Consider the following 20,804-nt stretch of genomic DNA (forward strand, 5'->3'; position numbering starts at 1 on the left):
GTCATTTGGGACGGCCACAAACCGGAGTCATGGCAGGGCGGTAGCTGATTTAAAGTGACAGTGATGCAAGGCCATCTTATTCATCACAGGGGAGTGGCCCGCATTCACTGACTCCCAAATTACCGTCCTATTTGCAGGCTGAACCCCCACTACCACCCAACCTATCACCAGCTGATCTATGGTGTGCCAACAACACCAAACTAGGTGTCATCTCGCCGAGACGAATAGGCAACAACAGACTTAAGGGCAGGTGGTAATCCTTCCCTTGTGCTTCAACTGTGTGGTGTGGGAGAATTCATTTTATTGTGCCCACGAGCTGCTGTACAAGCTGTTCTCTCATTCTCATATTTTGTTTATTTCTTTCCCCTCTTTTAGAACATTTCTCTCCTTCTTCTCTCACTCCTGCATTTGAAAAAAGACTTAAAAAATACAAAAATGTGTGGTCTTTAAAAACAATCCCGCTGGGAGTGAGAGAAAGAAGCTGTCGAAGAACGATGCTTTCTGACCTCAGGCTGGATTCGTTGGATTTTGCCAACAGAGCCGAGCGAAAGAACTGAGGAGCATATTTTAAGAAAGTTTCACACCATTTATTAACTTGTGCCTTACCTTGCTGAGCTGACGGGCCGGTGAGCCGCTGTTGTTGACAGTGTGGCATTTGAAGTTGAGCAACGATTCCCCCGCGGCATCACGCTCTCTGCTCTTGTCCTTGTCAGTGTGGGAGTGGCTGTCAGGGAGGGGCGATGTGGCAGATGAGGGGGGGCGCTGAAGTGCCGTACAGGACAGACCGAGGAAGTTAGACGGCCGGATCAGAAAGGCCTCCAGAGCTATGTTAGCAGATACCTTGGAGGCCAAGAATTAGGAGTTGGATAGAGAGGGGGGGAAGGGTTGGAGGGTGTCGGAAAATATTTTAATATTAGTCATTAAGTGTATGCTTTTATCTCAAGTGACAGCAGAGAGGGAAAAAATAGACAGAAGCGAGAAGAAACAAAGGAAGCAATTTCTCTTTCTCTTGCCTTCTTCTAGCTATCTGCTCGAGCCAAATTAACTTCTTATTATTCTAGGCTGCATTAAAAAAAAAGTCAAGCTATGGGACATTTTGTCAGATAATCAACCTTTGCCCTGACTGTGTGGCCGTGAATGTGGGTGTTACTGTTTCAATGTCCAGCCATACCTTAGAAATGACCTGATTGTCTCCGGTCAGCGCCAGGTCAGCGATGCGCTCCACACACTGGACGATGCGGGTGCACGCTCTGGCCTCATTCTGCGCCATCCACAGGATATGCTCCTCCACAAGCATCATATTACTGGCTATGTCTGATATGTAGTCGCCCAGCTGAAGAACCACAAGCAGACATGTATACAAATTGAAGCATGTACATAGCTACACAAATTGTTCGTACAAAGTCCACACACACTCACACGACGATGCAGACTCATCATGCACATCAATCATATCCGCAACAATTATGATCTCCAGACAGAATTGTGAGGGAGGCAATGGTGGCTTCATTCATTATTGGGAGATTTAATTTAGATTAGCAGCTCCATTGGGGCATAATTGCTTCCTTGGGATGGCAGTTCGTTATTTACTTACTGTACTTTTCATTATTGCTTCATTTGACTGTTCTTTATTGGATGAATGAGGGGGGTCTCATCAGCATTGTCTTAGGAATGATACAACTTTAAGTATCTCCTAATAATATCTCCTCCCGAGTGACCTATGATGAGTAATTGGACAAGCGAGAGCTAATATTGATTATTTTCACTGACTAAGCTCAACACCCTTTCCTTCGCACAACCTGACCTTCAGTGTGACGTAAAGCCCTCCGATTGCCTCTGGCCACAGACAGAAGAGAAGTTCACTTAAGGTAAAACACAGCTTGTTCAAAAACAGATGCATCTTCATAACCATCATTGCCATTCAGGTCCAAAGACGCCATAGGCAAGAGGAAAGCGCATGAGGTGAAAAGTTAATCTGTCTGGAATCGATTGAAGGATTGAAGCCAGAAGACAGCGTGCTGCCATGTCTTTTTAAGCAGATCCTGATGTCTCTAGCTGAAAACCACTAAAGCGTTCCTTTTTTTTTGGTCAATTGACCTTTCGCTAAGCCCCTCCCTAGAATGGCCACTGTCCAATCCTACGTTAACAACCGTTACTAGGCGCTGGAGGCCTGTCAAGCTTTCAGTGGGCTGCATATTGAAGAACTATTATTTCAGAAATCTGCTATTATTTCCTTTGGAATATCTCTCGCTGATATCGTTGACATTGATATTGACAGGCCTAGCAACAGTTACCAAGTGGGGAGAGGTTAAGTGAAGGGTTAGTTAGGACTCTTGAGAAGCCGTTGTTACATCTAGATGAGCTAGTCAACAGTTTTGCTCATAAACCTAAGCAGCGACAAATCATTGCTATCAAATAAATGTGAAAGAGCACGTACATGAGTACTGTCAGGAGTAGCAGCTAACAATATGAGCAGCAGATCCCCTTAAATTACAGTGTCAGATTTTGAAAAGCTGTGCTTCAAAGGAAACAGTTTTTTTATTTTTTATTGTCATTGCCACGTCATGAAGTAAACTGGCTGTGGCGTGTCTCCGTGCATTCACTCTTACATCTTTACGTTTCTCCACCAGCCTCGTCAGTCTCTCCACCAGGTGTGTGACAAAGATGACATCCATGACGTCAGTGAAGAGAGCCGCCTTGCTGGTGAAGGCCACTAACTGCTGGCCTAAAGGCTGAGCGTTGGTAGTATTTATAGTTATCTGGAATCAAATGCAAACATACAGCAATATTCAGAGAGGATGATAACAAAGTCCATCGGAACAATTCAACGGGGAAATCACAAGAAATAGCTGTGACAACATGTAATAAATAATACATCACTGTCATGTATTTGATGCCATGCATGTAGTTTTGAACTTTAATGTGGTACAGTAGTCCCATGTGTAATGTAGGATGAAACAGCTCATTGTCAGTCAGTTTGTATTATGTATATAAAGGCTTACACGTACAGATCTGAAAATACCTGCAGGCTACAGAAGAACTAGTGGAGATGTTTGTTTCTGTATTCTAGGAATAGAAAGTTATCAAATATGGCAAACAAAAAGAGTTAGGGATGCACGATATATTGATGTAGATGAATTATTTTAATAATTTATATTATTATGTATTATTCCAATTATGAAATTATAGCCGATAAAGAAGTGGCCGATAATATAAAGTCAAATTGGTTTCATCGACTTAACAAGCGTAACCACCAATCAACACAGAGAAGAAGAAGAAGAAGAAGAAGAAGAAGAAGAAGAAGAAGAAGAAGAAGAAGAAGAAGAAGAAGAAGAAGAAGAAGAAGAAGAAGAAGAAGAAGAAGAAGAAGAACCCAGAGATCTAAACATGTCGGTGTGGAGGTTTTTCACAGTTTTGATTGCAAGATTACATTTCTTTGATGTCCCCTACTGGAGACATTTGAAGACTTTTTCTTTCTGTTATCTTATTGGTATCCATATTGTGCATCCCCAGTTTTTTTAAGTTTTTTTTATTGCAAGTCATTGAGCAGACACTCTTATACAGAGTAACTTACAGTGAACTAACTACTGGAGCAACTCAGGGTTAAGTACCTTGCTCAGGTGCACAATGGTGGCAGCCCTGGTATTGAACTCTCAACCAACTGGTGTTGTATTTGGAAGCCGTACCACTAGACTACAAGGCCACCACCTAGTCTCAGTAGGTTGACAAATATGTAAAAGCCAACATGCTGGAACTGATTCATTGACAATGGGGAGAAAAACAGTTGGAATAAAATCTGAGCAAGTTGTGTGTGTTGATACCTGTGTGAGTTCATGCAGCACGCGGGTCACTTCACTGGCATACGGGCACTGAGTGTAGTCCTCTTCAGCCCAATGTCCAGCCCGGTCACAGCTCCGCCACGCCTTCTTCTCCCTCTGGCTGGAGGGGTGATGACTGCTGCCAGAGGGGTGGTGGGCAGAGCCGAAGGTGGCAGGAGCGCAGGGCAAGAAGGCAAGGATGCCCGCTAAAGTCTTTGGCCACCTGCCACACAAGATATCAGCAGTGAGTTGAGTTTAGGAATCTTCACTCACTGCACCAGATGGCAATTTCATACTCCCTGTACTTAGGAAATTATTAATTTGCATATTTGATTTCCAGCTAGCTCTAATTATTTTTGCAGAGTACTGCCAGATTCTGATACTTGATTGTGTTGTCTTGACTTTTGACTTAATTAACTTTATTTACTGACTTTATTAATCAACTTTATTGTCTTTCCACTTTGTGCACCATGAAACAAAAAAATATGTTTTGTTTGAAGACAGAATGCACTTAAAAAGGGGCACACCACCAATTTTACGAATCAAGATAAATTCCCTTGTCAGGGGGAGTACTACTTCCTGTGAAAACAGTTGTATCATGTATTCTGAATGAGTTACCTTAATACTGAAAAGAAATACCCTGATGACTTTATTGGGGTTATTTTTAATTACAGCCCTGTACTTCCTTCCCATTCTCGTGATCCCTCGGGATCAAATTGGAGGAATTTCTTAAAATTCAGCACAAACGTCCACATTATATTTTGGTTTTCAAAGGCAAAGTCTTTGGGCGTAACTTAATGATTCATATTCATAGTCATTTTTATGACAATTTGTTATGTGGTCGTTTGGTTATGCCTTGGAGATGAGTTCTTTTTAACAGAAAGCTTTTGTAACAAGATAGGGGCATAGAGGGGGAAAGACATGGGAACTTAACAGCCAGAAATGTAGGATTCAGTGTTTTGGAGCTAGACCCATACTCCAGGTCCTAAAAGTCAGGATATCTCAGCCTCTGAAGTTCAATGTTGACCATTAATCATTTAATGTGTCTCTCTCAAGTCCCACAACTATATGAAAGTGCAATATTAATTTGCCACAGATGGAACACAACAGAGAAGGATGAATACATGCAGAAGAAACCTGTTCCTGCCTGTTCCTTCCTGAAGGGGAAATTCAGCCTAAAATAGTAATTACAAGTGTTGTTCGTATGGCCATGCAAAGTTCAATGAAGTCTCCTCTGAAGCAAGAAATGAGACTATGTCAATAATGTCGTCAAGAGCCAAGTCCTGGAGCTGCTCTACTGACCAACCTGTAATACGGGCCAGGGTGATTTTACGGGGAAATGGACATTTTCATTTTCTAGGTAATGCATGTCAGTGTTTCAATAAAATAAAGCTCATTTGAGTGTAAAAAGTCTGCCAAACATTCACAGTCCACTACATTAGCCTCCATTTCCCAGATAATAATAGAACTCCAGGTTTTGTTTCTTGGCGCTCTTGTAGATTAAAGGTCTTATTTCTGTGCCTCTGCAGCCTTAGGAAAGAGCGGTTTGTGCTCTCACATTTGTCTACAATCAGGGGAGAAACATACGTCTGATGTTTTGCGATTTTCTCTTTAAGGCATCGCAAAAGTCCTACTGTAGAAGCCGAACTAATGCATGATGTGGGAAACACTTTTGACTTTATCTAAATGAAAATAAAGGAGCACTGCACTCAGGAGGCAGGTAATCTGTTTTGAGGGTAGAGACCTGTCATCCCGCTGTTCCCCACCCCATTCTCGTTTTTTCCCCTCGCTCTTCATCCATGTTGTTGCTGTAGCAGCAGCTACTTAGTAATAAATGGCATTAATTTCACCCCTAACAAAATAGGGGGCTCATTTTCCAGCCCATTACTCCAATGCTCCAGTAGAAACAAAGCCTCTGTGCTTGCTGCACTTCCAGTGGGTTGTAAAGTACAACGGCGACAAAGGAGTGTACACGACAACAGCACACCCACGGCGGAGGAGAGGTGGAGCATGTGAGAGTGTGTGTACAAGGTTTCAAGGTGGTCACAAGGAGTGGAGGACAGGAAAAAAGAGGATAGATGGAGGGTGAGGAAGATGTGTGTTTTTTTCCTTCTTTTTTATAAGAAACCTGAGACACGGGAACAAGTGCTCTCCTTTTTTTATAGTCTTGCTATAAAGCTAAACTATATTGACCATAATGTTTGTGGGAGTTTTCACATCACATATCCAATTGTTATTAAAATATATGAACTGTCCAGGCTCTACTGTACGTACTCAGCTATGCTCTTTGACGGTTAATGAGCCGACTCTGGTTTGAGGCAGACCAGGTGTGGCAGATTCTTGTCAAGTGAAACAAAAAGCAGCAAGAAGCTGACTGAAGTACCTCAACTGCAGTGTACATGTAGAGATATTGGCAGAGTGAGTGGGCTCTCTGATTGCAGTATTAATTTTTTCTACAGTTGAGTCTGTAATTGGGACTGTGGATTTAAATTATAGTGAGGTTAAACTATTGCCTTATTTTGGTTGAGACCTCAGTATCAGCTTTGAAAACCAGCAATTACAGTTCATCACCGCTAATTACGCATGACTAGTTGGTAAATGAAAACTACACTTAAGATTCAAGGATATGGTTTATTTATGATCTTTAAGTTTTCTTTTTTTACCTGAGGCAAGAAAAACCTTGCTTTTAAAATAATAGTTTGACATGTTAGGAAAAAGGCTTATTCGCTTTCTTTCCAAGAGTTAGATAACAGATTGATGACAGCGTGTTCGTATACAGACATGAAGCTACTGCTAGCTGCCTTAACAATTTAGTACAAAGACTGGAAACAGGGGGAAGCAGCTAGCCTTGTTCTGTATAAAGGTCATTCAATCTACCTCAAAGGCTCATTTATCAACACATTGTATCGTGTTTGTTTAATTTGGCTTCCGGCACATAAACCTTCATAAAACCAGTTTAACAATTTTTCTGTACAGACTAAATAAGCGAGATTGTCTGTTTACTCAAATAATAAATGTATGATATCATTTCACCTGAAGATAGAGAAGTGTTTTGTACTTAAAGAGATCAGCCATCAGAACCATGCAGTGCTTCCTTCTACTCATGTAAACTAAGAATTGTGTTCCCTTTAGACAAAGCCAGGATTACTGTTTGCCCTTGTTTCCAGTCTTTGTGCTAAGCTGCTGGTAGCTTTATAAAGTATTTACTGTACAAACATGATAGTGGTATCAATCTTTTCATAACTAAAGACGGAGGTTGGTTTTATCATGAAGTAGTCATGGGAGTTGTTGTCTTCACCACCATTGTCGTCATTGCAGTTAGGTTCTCCCAGAGGGGCAGCAAGTTGGGGCCACATTTTTGCTCAGCTTGTTTCTCTAAAAACGTAAGCTCCCGACAGTCAGAGGGTTTTTACCCCGAGCCGAATTATCCAGTCTCCTTCTCTCAAAAACAAACTGACCCGGTTAGTAAAACCAATAAAAAACACTGAAATAAAAGTGTCTTTGTGATGCGATAGGGCGGACATAGGATGGAGTGGCAACGGGATAACTTTTGCTCAACTTCTTTCTCTGATAATTTAAGTTGATGACTAAAATCCTTCGTCTGATTAAACTATATAGTTAAAATCAACCAAGATCTAAAAAGAGTATCATAAAAATGTGGCTTGAAACTGAATAAAAAGTACATTTATGACAGACCACCTGCTTTTGGCAGACAACCACAACACTGACACATGCACAAAGGGGATACCTTGATTACATTTACGGATTTTTCTTGGTTTGAAAATAGTTTGAAACATTTGTGATAATGTAAGTACACAACTCAACAACATATATAACATAGGTCTAGTCATTTTTTAAACATTTCAATGCGGAAATGTTACATATTATACCATTAAATCCTCCTTATTCCACCATGTCAGAGCTGATGATAGTGTACGTCAGGGGTGCCAAACATGCGGCCCGCGGGCCAAAACCGGCTCGCCAGAGGGTCCAATCCGGGATGACTTTGCAAAGTGTAAAAATTAGTTGTTTTGATCATAAGTAAAAGCCTTTGTAGATACACTGTGCTCAGTGAGTTGTAATGCACATGTCTAAATGATAAACTAATAATATTGTTGAAATGTGGAGATGTCGTTATTTACAGGTTATTATGCTGTGATTTTACTGGTCCGGCCCACTTGAGATCAAATTGTGCTGCATGTGGCCCCAGAACTAAAAATGTGTTTGACACCCCTGGTGTACGTAGTTGAACCCACATAGACAAGTGGCCATATGTGACCACTGAGAAATGACTCACCTGAAGTCTCCCTTGTTGTTGGTGACTCTGTCAGTGGGGCAGTACGGTGCAGACGTCTCCAGAACAACTATCTCCATTTGCTGAGAAGTGTTGCCACGGGAACTGGTCACCAGGCACTCCCAGATACCAGCGATGCCCACGTCGATGTTGGAGAGGATGACCTCACTGTAGGAGGAGAACAGAGGCATCAAACTGTGAGTGTGAGCGTGTGGATTACGTGTCTTTAGTGGTGTGTGTGTTTGTGTACTTCTTCTTATGAGATTCAAATGTCCTTGAAATGACAAGGTGCATGATCAGGACTAGGTCTCGGGTTTAGGGTTAAATGTAGACTGAGGATTATCTTTGTGTTTGAACTTGAATTTAGGGTGGTTTGGATTATTTTTGGATAAGGCTAAGGATTATAGTTAGGCATACAGTGGGGTGGGTTGACTTTAGGGCAACATCTTAAGGATTCTGCAGTCAGCGGAAGCTCCTCATCAGGATGGGACCACAAAAAAGTGCGTGCATGTGTGTGCTTCACAAATTCATTCAGAGAGCCTCGTGCATGTATGAGTATGCAGTGGCTTAAAATGTTGGCCGTGATTTAAGATGATCATTACTCATGCTTATCTTTCCTACTTTGTCACGGCGATTCCTATCTCAATGGAAAATGACTGATTAAACAAAGGATGGTGAAACAGTGACAAAGAGCCAATGCAGGCCATTTGCCAAGGCGACTAATCTTGAGGATTTTACTCCTTATGAAAGAAAAAGGATCAAAGCTGCGGAGATTGCTAAGCAACGAGCATTATCACCATGGAAATACTGCCTCCTTGAGAAATGCCAACTGGTTAATTTCCAAATACAATCCAGTTGTAGTCAAATATACACTTTTCCTTGTGTGCACTTAAAGAGATAATGCCTTTTTGAGATTTAATTAAGCTGTGTGTGTTCATCATACAAGTCACAGTAAACCCACACAATAGCGTATAAAGTTTTATAATGCAACTTAGGGAATAATGGTTCATAAACGGGAAAGCACGACAGTTGACATTCAAAATTCAAAGTGACAGGCTGGACAAGAAACTGCAATCTTTCAGAGTAAAGATGATTAGTGACTGAGCGGCTCTGATGTGGAGAAGCTGTAATCCCAGAAAATATTTCTCAGAGGATGTGAGAGACATATAATTCAGAAAATGAAATGCCTCTCTCTCTCTCTCACTCTCTCGCTCTCCTTCACCCATTTCTGTCTCAATATGTTTATAACTAGTACAACTATTTTAGATCTGAGCCTGTCCCAGCATGCACTGGGTGAAAGGCAGGCAAACACTCTAACACCAGGGGTCACCAACCTTTTTAAGGCCAAGATCCTTGACCTCAGCCTTAGTGAAGGGCAAGATCTACCGAAACATTGAGAGAAAAATATAGAATTTCCAACTTGAGGCTAATTGTATTTGAATAGCATGAACAGTTTTGGCCCAAGTTTCAAAGTGATGCAACCAAGTAGGGATGGGAATCGAAAATCTGTTCCGGTTAAGAACTGGTTCCTTGTTGTTGAGCCCTTGGAATCACATGCCTCCATGACTGTCGGTTTCTCTTTTTGATGCTTTCCAACAATTGCGCATGAGCAACGACGTACCACCATACACATGCTGTATCATGTTTCAGTTTGTCTGAGAACATGGACATAAAAAATACAAAAAATACTAAAAGGTATGGCACTAATAAACCTGTTATTTATCAGAAATCGATAAGTGTCAGATCAATAAGAGGAATGGATAACGGAATAATAATGAAAATGAAACCTAGAATGTTTAAGTTTCATTATTTAAGTTTACTCAAATACAAAAAATATAGGCTATTGGCTTATATTTTTTCATTTATATAAGGAAATTATTTTGTTCACAGTAGACAATAAAGAAAGAAATAAACATCATTGCCATTGTTAACTGTCTGTTTATCCATTGAAGCTTCATGCAAGTCACATTTACCATTAGCATTTTAGAAAGTAGAACTGGTTTGTATATAAACAAAATGCTCAGTCAGTAAAACAGTTCTATGTCACATCTCATGCAGCATCACTTTTTATAATGCCATCAGAAAGTAAAACTGTTGCAGTCATGTTACCCACACACGTCTGTGTGATGGCTGTGACTGATTACTGTCCGTCATTGGCTCATAGCTACCGACAGCCAGTCACACCTCAAGGGAAGACAAAGTGACTGACTCAAAACATAGTTGGTGGTAACTGATGCATATTTATAGTCTGCTGACAGACTGGGATATTTAATCCCAAATGTGGTTTCTCTCTGTCACGTATAAATTCCTTGCCTGAAGTTTTGGTGAAGGCCTCTGCACCTTGTAAATTGGGACCTGTAGCTCGCAGCTCTTTTTCTCTCTGCCATTGTTCTGCCTACTATGTTCTTGGCGCAAAGGTAACATTTATACTTTGCCAAAAGGATAATTGCAAACAGACACAATGAAGAGAACATTGAACTCAGCTGAAAAACATTGTAGTGCAATATCTTTTGTGAATCAGACTTGAGGCGGGGCAGATAGCGGTTGCAAGTGATGTGTAATTCATGGGGCTATCATCGGCCACATTGCATTCCTTGTGAATTCCCCTGTAAGAGGTGTGGGCTTTGTGAGGATGTACTTAAAATGAAAATCAAACAAATTATAATTGAACTGATGACGGCACCAGATGAAAAGTTATTACCTTTCATCCTGCAGGGACCATGATTGTCTCAACCAAATTGGAAAGCAATCTATCTCAAATTTGGTGAGATTGGTGTATTGACCAGAGTGCTGGAGCTAATATGTGACAATGCCATCCAGTGATCCAGGGAGACGTTCTGTGACGCAGAAGCACTGCTCATGCATGCAGTGTGGCCCAAGCATTAGACTCTAGTATGAATGTTAACCCTCAATTCGCCAAACTCTCACGAGATGGTTAAGGTTATGCATTGATCTCGAATAGTTAGGCTGAAGATCGGTCGTCGGGCAGCCAGTCTCACAAGAGTCTTTGCAAATCGAGGGTTACGATATGGACACAAACTAGACTTAGTGGGTGAGCAAAATAATTTAATTTAGCTAAGAAATCACTGAGTTCATGAATCATTTTGTAATCTATGCATTTGGCACCTAAATAATGGACTACTAAATATCTAAAGTTCCAGAAATACAACAAACTATTTTAAAGCCTTTACATGTTCTAGGCCAGTGATCCCCAACCGTGGGTCATTTGGTACCGGGCCGCACAGAAAGATTGAATAAAAAACTATTTTATTTTGAAAGGTTTTATTTTGAAAAATCACCAGATACATCTGTCTGTGAGTCTGTGTCTCTTGACACATGTCAAGACGCTCGTCACGTGATACTTTACTTAAAAAAAATAAACTCACAAGCAACAATGAGAGGAAAACAAACGTCTTCAAAGAGCTTTTTTGGAAAAGGGAAAAGACCCAATGAGGAGACATTTAAAAGACAACATCAGGAGTCCACCTGTAGCGATAAACACCTCAATACGTGTTTATCGCTACATGCGCTGCTCTGCATAATATACAGGCTCACAAATGACGCAACGAAGACTTCATAACGCCGGCACCCGGCATTAAAAGACAAGCCCTTGGAGTTGTTTTAGAGAAAAAAACATGAACAAGAAGGACATAAAGAATTACTGATGGCCACCACATCAACACATGCGAGTGCACTGAGAGCGTCATACTTAGTGACTAACCGTGTCGCTAAGAGAAGAAACCTTTTACTATTAGTGAAGAATTTATACCCCCGTCTTACTTATGAAACCGGTCCTTGGCATAAAAAAGGTTGGGGACCGCTGATTACTCTTTTGATTAAGGTAATTCTAGTGATGATTAATGTGTATTATGTGTTCAATATATGATACAAAATACTGATGCCAACAAATGAAAAACAACCTATGAAGTCTGTCAGTCAAACACTTTCACTCAGTACCAAAGAAACAAATGAGCTCAGGTATTTTGAAAAGAGAGATAACGTGTGTATGAAAACGTCCAAATGAAATCACATTGTGCTCGGGGGGAGCTCATCTCCGCTGCTGTTTGTTTTGTGAGAGAAGACAAACGGAAATCAGAGAATGCTGTTGACATACCCTGTACCCGAACGGACCTGTGACTTTGCTTCAATGACTTTCGGTGGCGAGTTATGAAAATGAATAAAATAAGTCCTGATTTCATCTTCTGTGTTCCACTAAAGCTCTCTTTTCTGATTGCTTTTCTAAAAGGCCCTAAATCAGATTTGAACGCTTGACTGAGATGATGACATTCCGGGCTAGAGAACACGTGTGTGTGTGTGTGTGTGTATGTGTGTGTGTGTACATGTGAATGTTTGCGGTTGTAAAAAAACCACTTCTGGGCATGTTTAGCTAGTTTAGAGGGATTTGAACAAGTCATTTAATAGTTTGGACAGGAGCCTTTTTGAAGTATTGTCATTAAGATTCCTACAAACTTTAGACATACTATAAGGATCTTACTGTGATGATTTCCCTAACTCCTACCTCTCTTTCACATGCTTATTCTGCCTTACATAGAATATCCGACACTCTTTCCATCACTCTCTCTCTTTCTCTTGGTCTCTATCTCCAGCTCCCTGTTTCAAACAACATCCACCCTCTTCCACAGGACACAAGTTGAGTTTAAAATGTGGATGGGCTTTAAATGTAAACCCTCTGGGCTCAGTCCAGCTAACAGCCTGTCTGTGCAGTGCAGCGATTATATAACAAAACACAATAAGGACATAAGGTGTCTGAAATCCAATTACAAACAGATGATATATATGTCATATTGTAAGGTAAAGTGGAGAGCAAACATGTGAGTCATGTTCATGTTCAAGGACTGGTATGACATGGGGACCACAGAAATTCACAGAATACCCCTCATTGTATTGTCACACAGGATAATGACATTGGTAGGAAATACCAGTGTATGTCTGTTACACGCTCCCTCCTTCTTGTGCTCTTCTCCCTCCTTTCTCAGGTGTTACTGATCTGATGATTGCGGGGGCCTAGCCACCATATTTAAGGGAGGACAAGGAGCTCTCTCTCTCTCTCTCTCTCTCTCTCTCTCTCTCTCTCTCTCTCTCTCTCTCTCTCTCTCCCAGGCAAAGCAGACGTCTGATCACCTTGGAGCAATTTTTTTTGGTTCCTTGTAGTCCAGTTGTTGCAGTTTTGATAGTATAGGGGTCCCATGGTCCCTTGTGTAGCTGACCCAGACTTCTTCTGTCCTTTTGTTCTTGTTGGTCCGAGCCTCCATACTCATAGTTGTTTAATTAATGGCATTATTTTATTAATATAATATTTTTGTGCTGTAAAGTAACTCACTGGTATGGCGTCCTCTTTATATGTTGCTGGTCACAAGGTTGAGCCAAATGTTTCTTTGTTGTGGCCAAGGCAAATGTTCATGTAACAAATGTCTTTAAAGATTTACCAATTTGTTTATTGATTTAGCAATGCGGGATTTGAGCACTCAAGACATTCTTCTGCAGACTCCAATAGATTGAAAACAAAGAGAGAAGATCAGGATTACTGAAAATCTGTTTTCACCCAAAGATATGTGGGTATAGAGGGTGGAGCTATAACCCCACCAAAGAATGATCGTTTGATGTTTGACATACAGAATGATGTCTGACTAGCATTTTCTAATTTTCCAGAACATCTGGTCCAATATCACCCCCTTTTTTCATTGTAACATTCGATAAACTGGAATCACATGGGTGAGTTCAGTAATGTACTGTAAGCTCCTCTGGTGCTGTTAACGTTGTCAGAGGGGGATACTGGTATGAGTCACTCTATATTTTTTTCATCTGTAAAAGTTGACTATTTCTGCATCTTTTTAACACTTTTTTTACTGTTCGTAGTATTTTTGAATCATCACAAGTGTTTGTAGTTGGCACAGACATTGAAATGCCACATGTCCACACATAACCTTGTTTATTTATGAATTAGCCGCAACTTCATCCGTCCCACCACTAAATGATATAGCCCCCAGCCCCAGCAAGAACAAATGAAAGTAGGCAATTAGCAATATACTCTAACGTTGCTCTAAAAAGGCACATTTGCTGATGAACTCTGATTTCCTTTCAAGTCCACAAAGCTCCCCAGGTGTGTAGATACATTTTGGGATTGTTCATTAATATTCATTTTAATGTTAAATTAAATGGGCTTGCTCAGAACATGTTGTACTCAAAAACTGTTGTTAAAGTGACATTAAACCTTATTGGTCATTTATTAATATTTTAGGAGAATGCTGCCATAATAAATAATGACTGGAACAGTAGGTGTCCTTGTACAGTACATAAAACAAAACAGATTCATTTGAATGTTTATGGATGATGACTGATTCAGGTGCTGAAGGTGGTGGTGGGGTTGGTGCTTAAAGGGTGTACTTGCAATTGTGTGGTTACATGCATGCAGGCCTGTGTGACAGAGCTGCTACACTTGTCCTCTCTTACCATGAATAGTCTGCATAGGGGACAGTTACATCATTGCTGAACATGAACCAAACTGTCTGAATGCTTGAAAATACACAGGGAAATACCCCCCCTCCCTACCCCACACATACAGACCCAACCTCTCCCACCTCTCCTCTCACTCTGCTGCTCCCTCCCTGTCTCCCACCACCTGCCTCACAAAAGGAAAACTTCACTACTGAAGGCGAATTCTGCTGCAGCCGGATCCCAAACGTCCCTGCTGCATACGGCTGCACCCAAACAAAACAAGCAGAGCAGAGGAAACCATCCAACAGCCAGTCCGGTTTACAAAAACAGGTAATCCTCCCGTAATAAACACATGCAGACGTGGCTCCGGTATGTGAAAAGCAGTAGGGCAGGGGCACACATAAGCCATGCACAAAGCACTGACCTACATCCACAGTAACACTGCACCATTGTGGAGCAGCTCCCCAAGGGCTCATTAGGAACATGTATGCTCACACGCTGATATTTAACAATTTGTTTACATAATGTTGCTTAAGAGACTGTAAACTTTCAATCTGTCCCTGCTACTTAGCAAATGTCAAAAGCTGGGACACTTTAATACAAGCTCGCTGATCACAAGACGTTGTGAGTTATCGCAGCTTGTGTGGTCGCTGCATTACAAATGCACAATGTGGGACATTTCGATGTCAAGAGGAGTAATACATTCTGCATGTACACATACATGCAGGTGCACCTTCAATATGCACACAGGCATACGCACATAGAGGCATACTGTAATTCACTCAGATATAATGAACATACTATTCGCGTTGGAGCAGCGTCCATATCAAATTAACTCCTTAACTTAACGCTATCTATAACTCTGCACCGTGTATTACGTAGACTGTTACATTTCCTTGCTAAACTTCATCCAATGTAACTAAGAGCTTTTATTTGTCTTCATTGACTTAAACTGGCAAGCAGTTAAGGGATGAACCCAGAGGTAAAATTATATATATGTAGACATAATCAAATTTGGTCTCCTTAGCAACTGATGCACAAACGCTTGTAAACTCATATCACATATCTGCTTACCTGATGTCTGCACGTTTTACTCTTTACATGCACTGCATCATTGCAGCACTGCTACTATTGAGCCACACACAATCCTCTTTTTCATTCATGTATATGGTGCTGTATTTATATTTATTTAATTATATCATCCCAATCTCTCACATACCATATCTCATTCCAAACAAGATCACCAGCAGAGATGCGGAGGAAGAGGCAGATATATACTTTTTTCCTTTTTCCTTTGCCTTCAGTAATATTTCCAAACCAGGTTCTTCATTTTGTGCAAGATTAGCCTGATTAAAAATGGAGAGGATTAAGCAGGATACATCCAACGTGTCTGCTGTAGCTTGCTACAGGGCTCTAAAATGTTTGATTAATGAAACATGAATCACAGGCTGGTCCCACTGCTGCCGCTAGCATAGCTAATACTGGGAGTTTGGCTTGACACCATTACTCAGCAGGAGTCTGGCCCACATCGCAGAACCATCAGGCCTCATGGGGCTGGGTTTTCTTCTGCAGCTCACTGTGAGCAATGTAAACAGATCAGCTTATCGGCCCACCTGTGCCAGCAAATAAAAGGCTATAATGACACAGCACAGTGTGAAAGTGAAAGAGACAAAAATACAATACAAACAAATAGAACACATACAGTATGTCATCACAGTAGCCTGTTTCAGTAAGATCATGTGATGATTGGTATGTCTGTACTGGCTGTTTGCCTGCCTAAAGCTTTAGCTGAGAAAATAGTTGCAAAACATTTTGGTTTCACCTTCAAAGAGGTCACTTCGCTGAGGCTTTGGCATCTCAGCTCGTGTTGCTGCAACACTGTGCAACAAATCCAGACGAGGGTTTTAAGCCATGCGCTAAATCCCGTGTATTCAGTCTTTCCCCTCTGATGGGGCACGCAGGGCGAGGCTGGCTGACTCAGAGGACGTTTATCCAAGGTGAACGACATCAACACGGGCTGTAATGACTGATATATTGTCCACTGTGGCTAAACGAGCATTGACAGCCTCTGGCATGTCAAAGGCCAAAACATTAGTTGGTTTTTTTGTCTTAACGAGTGCTGGAGCAGTGAAATCGCAGGGCTTTAATTTCCCCCCACACGTCTCACTCAACACTGCAATTTAAGGTAGAGCTCAGAGCGAGGGGTGAAGTTCAGCCCAGGCACGGCAGATTGTTTTTGTTGGACAGAGCTCTGTTACACACTCATCAGCTATAGAAATTATGTCTGCTCCTTGCAGGTTTTCTACAGGAGGGAGACATTTTAGGTGCCAAGAACAACAGAAAAAATGGCATTATACAAGAGCAGAGTGGTGGGGAATTGCAATCGGGGCCTAATCAGAATGTGAGCAATGAGAAATTCATTACGTTCCATTGGGGACACTGATCTGGAGTCAAAATTTGGACGGACTCGTTTTGGGAGAGATTGAGTACTGTACAGTTTGTCCTGATGGGACTGAAGAAGCAGAACAGGACAGTCTGACGACACCAGTCAGGACGCAGCCAACATTGAGGGGCATAAGGATTCATCTCCTCTCTGACAGGTTTCTCAGTATGAAGCCAGTGACTTCAAACCTAAATCTAACTATTGTTGTATGATCTTAATGAGTTGTATTGTCTACTGTCTAATGTTAAATGATTATAGTAACATATAGTTCTGTGTGTTGAAGTCTTTGTTTTGATTTCACACCTTGCCACTGTGTCTTTGTGATACAGTGATACTAAGTGCTTTTCAAATTCCACACTCTGTACACATACATTCATTAATAGTTGCTATAACGCAGCATAAAAACACTGCATTACAAATACAAATCATGCCTTTAAAATGTTACTTAAACTTGCATCATTTTTTTGTTTTAGCAACTTTCACATAAGACAAGAAGAAGAATATTCACATATTATTACCTCCGACAAGGAAGTTGTTTGTATTTGTTTGTTTGTTTGTTGTTTTGTGTGTTGGTTGTTTTGTTTGTCTGCAGGATTACAGAAAAACTACTGCCCCAATTGTCATGGAACTTGGTTGAAAGGGTGCCATCATTGTTGATAATGGAAGGCAATGAGTAGTGAATGACAAAGAATTGCATTGACTTGCATCGATTGATAAAAAAAACTATGCCAAGAAACATCACTGCTGGGACACAAAACTCCCCAAGAATTCTCTCTCTGCCCTGTAATCCAATCATTTAAAGCAGTGATTTCACTGAGGATGTCAAACAGTGAGCTGGTACATAATAAAAAGAGAAAATATTGATACTTGATGCCGTTTGCAGTTAGGGGAATGGTATACCGTCCCAGAAATGGAGCGGAAATGAAGCTGGCACTATTGTTGCCAAATAACACACACAACAAAGAGGCGTGCTGGCCCTGTTGACACAGGGATACATATTTCTGTCAGCACTCCATCAATATTTATGTTAGAGAGGCCGATTCAGAGCAGGCAGCAGTTGAACTAATCAACAGCAATGTGCTCCTGCATCTGAGCCCTGTTGCAACAGCGTAACGTCAAACGCATTTACTATAATTTATACATACACACACAAACGCGCCGCAGACCACCAAGAAAATGAAGACAGGAAGAGGATGGAGGCTTGCTGCAATGTGTTGTAACAAAAGACTGTGCAGAACCAGTGATGCTAGTCTACTTTATCACCGCAATTATGATTCAGCATTTGTTCCTCTTATAGTGTGATCAGCTTGCGCCGGTGCTTGGGGAGCGGCTGGGCGGCCAACCTCTAGAGAGGAGCCACAGATTGCTCTGAGGTGTTGGCACGCTGCCAAGCCAATTCTGTCTTGTCCTTTCAGATCCTTATCAAGGGCACCAATAACAAAAGGTAAATCACAGCTCATATGGGTGAGTGAGAGATAGAGAGAGGGACGTCTCTGTGTGTATATGTTACTGTGTCTGTGTGTGACCCCCGAGCATGTATGCTGAATGAATGAACATCTGTAATCTGCATTGTTTGCATGTTACATGTGTATGTTTACCTCCGCCAAGGAGATTGTTTTCGTATTGGCTTCTCTGTCTGTTAGCAGGATTACGCAAAATCTACAGAACCAATTTTGATGAAACTTGTTGTAAGGGTGTAACATAGGCCAAGGAAGAACCTCATACATTTTGGAGCGGATCCGAATCATTGGGCGGGTACAAAAATTATGTTTCACGTTCGTTTACTTTGCGAGATAGGGCCTTTGTGTTTCGCTGATCGGAGTAATCAGAAAAATGAATACCCAATTGCAAAACTTCACGTGTACTGAATTCGGAAAAACAATTTGTAAACAGGTATCAACATTTGAAAACACTTTGAGCAATTAAATACAACACATCTACTTTTGGTGTCCACGCTGTTTCCGTATTACGAGCTTGTGAACACACCGAAGTCGGAAGAAGGACTTTTCCAACTGGGGAAATAGGACCATCCGAGGAGCACGTGAATGCACCATTGTCCTCTACATTCTAGTTCTCTTTGTAACATGATTGCATGTGTATTTTGACTTTATCTGCATGGGTGGACTTACAAACATCCTTGGAAGTGTGTATGTATGTGTCAGTTCAACGGGCCGGTTAACAGCTACTCAGCTCCCAGCTCACATTCCCCCCATTCATCCTCCCTCCTCGCCTCCCCCTCCTCTCTCTCCTCTGTGTGTACCTGGTGAGCAAGCAGCAGTCGTGAAGCAGGGTTTCCTCCACGTAGACGCCCCGGTCCTCCTGCGTAGTCACGATGCGCCGGTTGTGATGCCACCGCAGCTCCACCGAAGAGTCCAGGTAGGATGCGGTGCACTGCAGGGGTAAACGGTCTCCGTGGAAAACCAGTTGTCTCTGGGAAGGAATGAGCTGGAAGAGGGGCATCTCCAGAGGTCCATCTGGAAGACAAGGAGAGGAGAAAACAGGAAGGTCAGCTTGTAAACCTTACATCCCCCTTCCATAGGATGAAGAGAGACAGAGGTCATTCTTCCATCCTTGGGAGGAAAATATAGAGGCAGAATGGAAGTTTTAGGGGATCGGTGTTGGGTTGGATTTTGCGTATCTTGCAAGTAAGTTGCAACTTCCGGTTAGGAAAAGTGAAGCCAATGCAAAAGTGCCTTAAACCTGCATTCTCTGTAATAGCTTGCAGGGGGTGACTTCACTGGTTGCAAAAAAGGATGTCCAGTTGTATTAAAGACTATAAGAAAATTGCTCTACTTCTCACTTGATTTATTACCTCAGTAAACATTTTCCTATTGAGTTTATGATCTCAATTGATAGTTACAAGACTTCTTCAATACAGTATGATGTTACTTTTCTAATGTATGGTCCCATTTAGATTAAAATAGACAATAGAGCAGTGTAGGTTTTAAGGAGTGGTTACTTTGTGATTGAAAAATCGCTACCACAGCATTGCACTGCTCTTTTCACTAAACACAGTTAATTGTAACATGTAGGTCACCTTAAAATGTCTTGTTTAGCATTCAATTGTACTTAGCTACATCCTCTCGTGTCCGGTTCTAAAGAAATAAGATGGCGACAGCCAAAATGCCAAATTCGAGGCTTCGAAACAGTAGTCCATAAACTAATGTGTCCATGTAATTGTATCCACTATTAAACAGTTGATGCTTGCAAGTGTTGTTAAATCTTTGATTGCAGAATTAAATACATGTCTCATAGCAATCCAGCACACACGACCATAAACACATTCTTACCCCACACACCTATACACACAAATACATGTGCAATTCCCCAATAATATTATACAAGACACACTCTCAAGGTCAAGGTGTTGCTGCTGTTGCTGTGCGAGATGAACAGCTGCTGATAAAGAAGAACAGCCATGAGCTCTCCCCAGGACTCTCCTTGACTCCTTACATGTTCACAATGGAAGCCTACCAGTGATAGGATTACGTACCTTGAAGCTGGCTAAATCCTCAAGCCTTTTTGCCAGAGAATACAACTACGATAAGGATGAGATTAGAAGACAGGGGAGTGTTTAGTCCGGTGCCAGAATATTGGAGAGGGTTTGATTTTTTAGCGAAAATCCCTCTGGACCTGACTTCCTACTTCAGACACAGAACATATACGACAATGAAACGTCTCTGATCATAATGAACACGTGGAGATGTATCAGCATTGCCTGGTTTAGTGAACAGAGACTGGCCATGATTTTTTTAAATGCAGTATTAGATCACTGTACCACCATGGGAATTCC

The 20,804-nt window shown here is 41.4% G+C and overlaps 1 protein-coding gene across 1 annotated transcript in view; it reads right to left on the reverse strand.

The window, feature by feature from the left end:
* The window catches only part of adgra1b (adhesion G protein-coupled receptor A1b), a 195,817-nt gene that overhangs the window by 131,096 nt on the left and 43,917 nt on the right, over positions 1-20,804 (reverse strand). Inside the window, exons 7-12 of the mRNA XM_029449473.1 lie at positions 19,272-19,485; positions 8,116-8,280; positions 3,822-4,041; positions 2,610-2,759; positions 1,172-1,333; positions 607-840 (exon numbers count right to left, since the gene is read on the reverse strand). Of these exons, the coding sequence (XP_029305333.1) occupies positions 607-840; positions 1,172-1,333; positions 2,610-2,759; positions 3,822-4,041; positions 8,116-8,280; positions 19,272-19,485 (1,145 nt within the window). The remainder of the gene's footprint in view (positions 1-606; positions 841-1,171; positions 1,334-2,609; positions 2,760-3,821; positions 4,042-8,115; positions 8,281-19,271; positions 19,486-20,804) is intronic.

The sequence above is a fragment of the Cottoperca gobio genome, chromosome 15, assembly GCF_900634415.1.
Source record: "Cottoperca gobio chromosome 15, fCotGob3.1, whole genome shotgun sequence".
NCBI classification, from domain to species: domain Eukaryota; kingdom Metazoa; phylum Chordata; class Actinopteri; order Perciformes; family Bovichtidae; genus Cottoperca; species Cottoperca gobio.